Source organism: Pseudophryne corroboree, chromosome 6, assembly GCF_028390025.1.
Source record: "Pseudophryne corroboree isolate aPseCor3 chromosome 6, aPseCor3.hap2, whole genome shotgun sequence".
NCBI lineage: Eukaryota > Metazoa > Chordata > Amphibia > Anura > Myobatrachidae > Pseudophryne > Pseudophryne corroboree.
Window position 1 is genome coordinate 662,657,208 of NC_086449.1, and position 7,966 is coordinate 662,665,173.

The 7,966-nt window shown below is 46.1% G+C and overlaps 1 protein-coding gene across 2 annotated transcripts in view; it reads left to right on the forward strand.

Annotated features, from left to right (window-relative positions):
• The window catches only part of ANKHD1 (ankyrin repeat and KH domain containing 1), a 411,439-nt gene extending 404,381 nt beyond the window's left edge, over positions 1 to 7,058 (forward strand). For both annotated transcript variants that reach the window (XM_063928239.1, XM_063928240.1), the window contains one exon: positions 6,604 to 7,058. In XM_063928239.1, the coding sequence (XP_063784309.1) occupies positions 6,604 to 6,663 (60 nt within the window). In that variant the 3' untranslated portion in view covers positions 6,664 to 7,058. The remainder of the gene's footprint in view (positions 1 to 6,603) is intronic.
• Positions 7,059 to 7,966: the final 908 nt, after the last annotated feature.

Consider the following 7,966-nt stretch of genomic DNA (forward strand, 5'->3'; position numbering starts at 1 on the left):
CAGTGGTTCCTAAACTTTCTTGCATCACGGCGCCCTAGAGTATCAGCATTATTTCTCTATCGTCCTAAGTGGATGCTGGGGTTCCTGAAAGGACCATGGGGAATAGCGGCTCCGCAGGAGACAGGGCACAAAAAAGTAAAGCTTTACTAGGTCAGGTGGTGTGCACTGGCTCCTCCCCCTATGACCCTCCTCCAGACTCCAGTTAGATTTTGTGCCCGAACGAGAAGGGTGCAATCTAGGTGGCTCTCCTAAAGAGCTGCTTAGAGAAAGTTTAGTTTAGGTTTTTTTCTTTACAGTGAGTCCTGCTGGCAACAGGATCACTGCAACGTGGGACTTAGGGGGAAAGTAGTAAACTCACCTGCATGCAGAGTGGATTTGCTGCTTGGCTACTGGACACCATTAGCTCCAGAGGGATCGAACACAGGCCCAGCCGTGGAGTCCGGTCCCGGAGCCGCGCCGCCGACCCCCTTGCAGATGCTGAAGCGTGAAGAGGTCCGGAAACCGGCGGCTGAAGACTCCTCAGTCTTCATAAGGTAGCGCACAGCACTGCAGCTGTGCGCCATTTTCCTCTCAGCACACTTCACTGGGCAGTCACTGAGGGTGCAGAGCGCTGGGGGGGGGCGCTCTGAGAGGCAAATATAAACCTTATACAAGGCTAAAAATACCTCACATATAGCCCATAGGGGCTATATGGAGATATTTAACCCCTGCCTGACTGGAAAAATAGCGGGAGAAGAACCCGCCGAAAAAGGGGCGGGGCCTATCTCCTCAGCACACGGCGCCATTTTCTGTCACAGCTCCGCTGGTCAGAACGGCTCCCAGGTCTCTCCCCTGCACTGCACTACAGAAACAGGGTAAAACAGAGAGGGGGGGCACATTAATGGCTATATATATATATATATTAAAGCAGCTATAAGGGAGCACTTAATATAAGGATATCCCTTGTATATATAGCGCTTTGTGGTGTGTGCTGGCAGACTCTCCCTCTGTCTCCCCAAAAGGGCTAGTGGGTCCTGTCTTCATTAGAGCATTCCCTGTGAGTTTGCGGTGTGTGTCGGTACGTGGTGTCGACATGTATGAGGACGATATTGGTGTGGAGGCGGAGCAATTGCCAAATATGCAGATGTCACCCCCCAGGGGGTCGACACCAGAATGGATGCCTTTATTTGTGGAATTACGTGATGGTTTATCTTCCCTTAAACAGTCAGTTGAGGACATGAGGCGGCCGGACAATCAATTAATGCCTGTCCAGGCGCCTCAAACACCGTCAGGGGCTGTAAAACGCCCTTTGCCTCAGTCGGTCGACACAGACCCAGACACGGGCACTGATTCCAGTGACGACGGTAGAAATTCAAACGTATTTTCCAGTAGGGCCACACGTTATATGATTTTGGCAATGAAGGAGACGTTACATTTAGCTGATACTACAGATACCGTAAAACAGGGTATTATGTATGGTGTGAAAAAACTACAAACAGTTTTTCCTGAATCAGAAGAATTAAATGACGTGTGTGATGAAGCGTGGGTTGCTCCTGATAAAAAGTTGATAATTTCAAAAAAGTTATTGGCATTATACCCTTTCCCGCCAGAGGTTAGGGCGCGCTGGGAAACACCCCCTAAGGTGGACAAGGCGCTCACACGCTTATCCAAACAAGTGGCGTTACCCTCTCCTGAGACGGCCGCACTTAAGGATCCATCAGATAGAAAGATGGAAGTTATTCAAAAGAATATATACACACATGCAGGTGTTATACTACGACCAGCTATAGCAACTGCCTGGATGTGCAGTGCTGGAGTAGTTTGGTCAGAATCCCTGATTGAAAATATTGATACCCTAGATAGGGACAATGTTTTACTGTCGTTAGAACAAATAAAGGATGCATTTATCTATATGCGTGATGCACAGAGGGATATTTGCACACTGGCATCTCGGGTGAGTGCTATGTCCATTTCAGCCAGAAGAGCCTTATGGACACGACAGTGGACAGGCGATGCGGATTCAAAACGTCACATGGAGGTTTTGCCGTATAAAGGGGAGGAGTTATTTGGAGTTGGTCTATCAGACTTGGTGGCCACGGCTACTGCCGGGAAATCCACTTTTTTACCTCAAGTCACTCCCCAACAGAGAAAGGCACCGACCTTTCAACCGCAGCCTTTTCGCTCCTACAAAAATAAGAGAGCAAAGGGCTTGTCGTACCTGCCACGAGGCAGAGGAAGAGGGAAGAGACACCAACAGGCAGCTCCTTCCCAGGAACAGAAGCCCTCCCCGGCTCCTGCAAAAACCTCAGCATGACGCTGGGGCCTCTCAAGCGGACTCGGGGACAGTGGGGGGCCGTCTCAAAAATTACAGCGCGCAGTGGGCTCACTCGCAGGTAGACCCCTGGATCCTGCAGATAATATCTCGGGGGTACAGGTTGGAATTAGAGACGGATCCTCCTCATCGTTTCCTGAAGTCTGCCTTACCAACCGTCTCTTCCGAAAGGGAGAGGGTGTTGGAAGCCATTCACAAGCTGTACGCTCAGCAGGTGATAGTCAAAGTACCCCTATTACAACAAGGAAAGGGGTATTATTCCACTCTATTTGTGGTACCGAAGCCGGATGGCTCGGTAAGGCCTATTCTAAATCTGAAGTCCTTGAACCTCTACATAAAAAAAAGTTCAAGTTCAAGATGGAGTCACTCAGAGCAGTGATAGCGAACCTGGAAGAAGGGGACTTTATGGTATCCTTGGACATCAAGGATGCGTATCTACACGTTCCGATTTACCCCGCACACCAGGGGTACCTCAGGTTCATTGTTCAAAACTGTCACTATCAGTTTCAGACGCTGCCGTTCGGATTGTCCACGGCGCCTCGGGTCTTTACCAAGGTAATGGCCGAGATGATGATTCTTCTTCGAAGAAAAGGCGTATTAGTTATCCCATACTTGGACGATCTCCTAATAAGGGCAAGGTCCAGAGAACAGCTGGAGACAGTTTTAGCACTATCTCAAGAGGTGCTAAGACAACACGGGTGGATTCTGAATATTCCAAAATCCCATTTAATCCCGACAACTCGTCTGCTGTTCCTAGGAATGATTCTGGACACGGTTCAGAAAAAGGTTTTCCTTCCAGAGGAAAAAGCCAAGGAGTTATCCGATCTGGTCAGGAACCTCCTAAAACCAGGAAAAGTGTCAGTACATCAATGCACAAGAGTCCTGGGAAAAATGGTGGCTTCTTACGAAGCAATTCCATTCGGCAGATTCCATGCAAGAATATTCCAAAGGGATCTGTTGGACAAATGGTCAGGGTCGCATCTGCAGATGCACCTGCGAATAACCCTGTCACCAAAGACAAGGGTGTCACTTCTGTGGTGGTTGCAGAAGGCTCACCTATTAGAAGGCCGCAGATTCGGCATTCAGGATTGGATCCTGGTGACCACGGACGCCAGCCTGAGAGGCTGGGGAGCAGTCACACAAGGAAGAAACTTCCAGGGAGTATGGACGAGTCTGGAAAAGTCTCTTCACATAAACATTCTGGAACTAAGAGCAATCTACAATGCTCTAAGCCAGGCGGAACTTCTCCTGCAAGGAAAGCCGGTGTTGATTCAGTCGGACAACATCACGGCGGTCGCCCATGTAAACAGGCAGGGCGGCACAAGAAGCAGGAGTGCAATGGCAGAAGCTGCCAAGATTCTTCGCTGGGCGGAGAATCACGTGATAGCACTGTCAGCAGTGTTCATCCCGGGCGTGGACAACTGGGAAGCAGACTTCCTCAGCAGACACGATCTTCATCCGGGAGAGTGGGGTCTACATCCAGAAGTCTTCAACATGTTAATAGACCGTTGGGAAAGACCAATTGTAGACATGATGGCGTCTCGCCTCAACAAGAAACTGGACAAATATTGCGCCAGGTCAAGAGATCCACAGGCAATAGCTGTGGACGCACTGGTAACTCCTTGGGTGTACCAGTCAGTGTATGTGTTTCCTCCTCTGCCGCTCATACCAAAGGTATTGAAGATCATACGGCAAAGAAGAGTAAGAACAATACTAGTGGTTCCGGATTGGCCGAGAAGGACTTGGTATCCGGAACTTCAAGAGATGCTCACGGACGAACCGTGGCCTCTACCTCTGAGAAGGGACCTGCTACAGCAGGGTCCCTGTCTTTTTCAAGACTTACCGCGGCTGCGTTTGACGGCATGGCGGTTGAACGCCAGATCCTAAAAGGGAAAGGCATTCCAGAAGAAGTCATTCCTACCTTGATTAAGGCACGGAAGGAAGTCACCGTGAAACATTATCACCGCATTTGGCGAAAATATGTAGCGTGGTGCGAGGATCGGAAGGTTCCGACGGAGGAATTCCAACTGGGTCGTTTCCTACATTTCCTGCAATCAGGATTATCTATGGGTCTCAAATTGGGATCCATTAAGGTTCAAATTTCGGCCCTGTCAATATTCTTCCAAAAAGAATTGGCCTCTGTCCCTGAGGTCCAGACTTTTGTCAAGGGAGTACTGCATATACAGCCTCCTGTGGTGCCTCCGGTGGCACCGTGGGATCTAAATGTAGTTTTAGATTTCCTCAAATCCCATTGGTTTGAACCATTGAAAAAGGTGGATTTGAAATATCTCACATTGAAAGTGACTATGTTACTAGCCCTGGCCTCTGCCAGGAGAGTATCTGAATTGGCGGCTTTATCTTATAAAAGTCCTTATCTAATCTTCCATTCGGATAGGGCAGAACTGCGGACTCGTCCGCATTTTCTCCCTAAAGTGGTATCAGCATTTCATCTGAACCAACCTATTGTGGTGCCTGCGGCCACTAGCGACTTGGAGGACTCCAAGTTGTTGGACGTTGTCAGAGCCTTAAAAATATACATTGCAAGGACGGCTGGAGTCAGAAAATCTGACTCGCTGTTTATATTGTATGCACCCAACAAGTTGGGCGCACCTGCTTCTAAGCAGTCGATTGCTCGTTGGATTTGTAACACAATTCAACTTGCACATTCTGTGGCAGGCCTGCCACAGCCTAAAACTGTAAAAGCCCACTCCACAAGGAAGGTGGGCTCATCTTGGGCGGCTGCCCGAGGGGTCTCGGCATTACAACTCTGCCGAGCAGCTACGTGGTCGGGGGAGAACACGTTTGTAAAATTTTACAAATTTGATACCCTGGCAAAGGAGGACCTGGAGTTCTCTCATTCGGTGCTGCAGAGTCATCCGCACTCTCCCGCCCGTTTGGGAGCTTTGGTATAATCCCCATGGTCCTTTCAGGAACCCCAGCATCCACTTAGGACGATAGAGAAAATAAGAATTTACTTACCGATAATTCTATTTCTCGGAGTCCGTAGTGGATGCTGGGCGCCCATCCCAAGTGCGGATTATCTGCAATACTTGTACATAGTTATTGTTAACTAATTCGGGTTATTGTTAAGGAGCCATCTTTAAGAGGCCCTTTCTGTTGTCATACTGTTAACTGGGTTTAGATCACAAGTTGTACGGTGTGATTGGTGTGGCTGGTATGAGTCTTACCCGGGATTCAAAATGCCTCCCTTATTGTGTATGCTCGTCCGGGCACAGTACCTAACTGGAGTCTGGAGGAGGGTCATAGGGGGAGGAGCCAGTGCACACCACCTGACCTAGTAAAGCTTTACTTTTTTGTGCCCTGTCTCCTGCGGAGCCGCTATTCCCCATGGTCCTTTCAGGAACCCCAGCATCCACTACGGACTCCGAGAAATAGAATTATCGGTAAGTAAATTCTTATTTTTTCAAGGCACCCCTAGGATAAAAGCTTATTATAGATATGTCTGGGAAACAAATATTAGATTAAATTAATTGTATCTACCGGTCATCCTTAAGTTCAGTTATGTGGTGGTGTACAGTTGTGCTTCTGATTGTCCACTTATATTATGATTTGGCAGCTACTAGCGCTGGTTTTGCCTATCACTTCGACCATAAATAATTTGATTTGGTCCTGGACCACCATACCGTGGCACCCTAGGGTGCCCATGCGGGATCCGGTCTGAAGATCGACACTGTCTAGGTCGACAATGTTTAGGTCGACCACTATAGGTCGACAGTCACTAGGTCGACATGGATGGAAGGTCGACAGGGTTTCTAGGTCGACAGGTCTAAAGGTCGATATGAGTTTTTCACATTTTTTTTTCTTTGTTTTTTGAATTTTTTATACTTAACGATCCACGTGGACTACGATTGGAACGGTAATCTGTGCCGAGCGAAGCGGTAGCGGAGCGAAGGCACCATGCCCGAAGCATGGCGAGCGAAGCGGTGCACTAATTTGGGATCCCGGTCACTCTACGAAGAAAACGACACCAAAAAAAAAAAATCCTCATGTCGACCTTTAGACCTGTCGACCTAGCACATGTCGACCTTCCATCCATGTCGACCTAGTGACTGTCGACCTAAACATTGTCGACCTAGATACTGTCGATTTGATGAACCACACCCTGCCCATGCACACAGTTTGGGAACCACTCTCCTATACTGTATCTATACCAGTTGGTTCTGGTTCTTCAGTAACTTAGTGGCCAAGTACCAAATACTTGTAAACTGAGAATGTGTTTTCTGACGTTTGGTCAAATTGACTGGTTTGTTTTTTTTCTTGTCCTTTTTTAGAACTGGTCGGGAACATGGACACCTCATGTTGGAGCAGCACATCTGAAGTATGTTAACTGAATTGGACAATACTCGATCTAACCAGGATTTGAGACCTACATAGTATAGCCCACAGGAAATGAATTCCTTTATTCCCTCATACTGTTTAAAAACAAAATGAATTGAAATTTGATTTACTATTGTATTAGCCTATTATATTTGTGTACTATATATTAAAACACATTTCAGTTTTAGCATTTGAGTTTAAAATCTATATGCCCATATCGCTCTATTGGTTAAACTGAAGCATATTTGTATGCAGCAAAAAATAAAATTGATGAAAAAAAAAATATTCATAGACTATATTGATTTAAAAAAAATTTTTTTTTTCTTTTTTCCTGTTCTGTAGTGGTTCTCATATAGCCTGTATTACCATACACTGTCATCCCAAATATTCAATAAAAAGTGCTTACATAGTTTTTGTGGTTTAGTAACTTTTATAGAGAATTCAATGTCATGTGGTTTGAAGATGTAACAAAGTGAGGGAATGCACACCGATGAAGGGGAAATTTTTTTTTTTTTTTTTTAATTATTATTATTATATAAAAATGAAGACTAGCTTCTCTCTTTTTACTTCAATTATCAGTGACTTATTTTTGTGATGTAGGCTATCTGGTAGCAAATTTGGGTTTTTATGTAAGGCGCTTTGGTGCAAGTACATTTGGCAACCTAACTATAGTTAACCTCCTATAGTATTCAGTAGAAAATTTCATTTTTCACAAGCTAAAGAAATGGATGTGTCCGTAAAGTGTGTCCTCAGTGGAATTTGGCATTGGTTGGAATTGCGCATGGTTTGGGTGAAATTGGTGCTTGGTTTCGTTTATTAAGATTCATGTATGTCCTCTCTAGAAATGGACAAGCTGTACATGAATCCCAATATATGGGTATATTTATCTTTTTAGTATTTACATTGTACAAAGGCACAGAGAAAGTGAAACTGTTAAATATTTCAGTCTAATTCTGAAAAACCCCTTTCTCTTATCTCCCAACGCCGCCCCTGCCGCGTCAGCAGCCCGGCAATATGCCGGGTTGGTGAGCTCAGTATAGAAGGGGGCTCTAGCACGGGTCGCAGCCGTGTCAGGCTCCTGGCTGCGACCCGTGCTAACAAGTGGAAAAGGGGCAATAGGCAACCACCTGACACAAGTTTGGATTTACATTTGGTGCAAGAGAAATGTGATTACAAAAAGACATTGATCCACTGCACTTATCCATAAATTGTCTGCAAGAGAAATGTTACCATCTTACATAAAATAACATTATTAAAAAAAAACATGGAAACTGCTTTTCCATGGAAAACATTTTGAGATGGTAGTTAGTGTTGCAC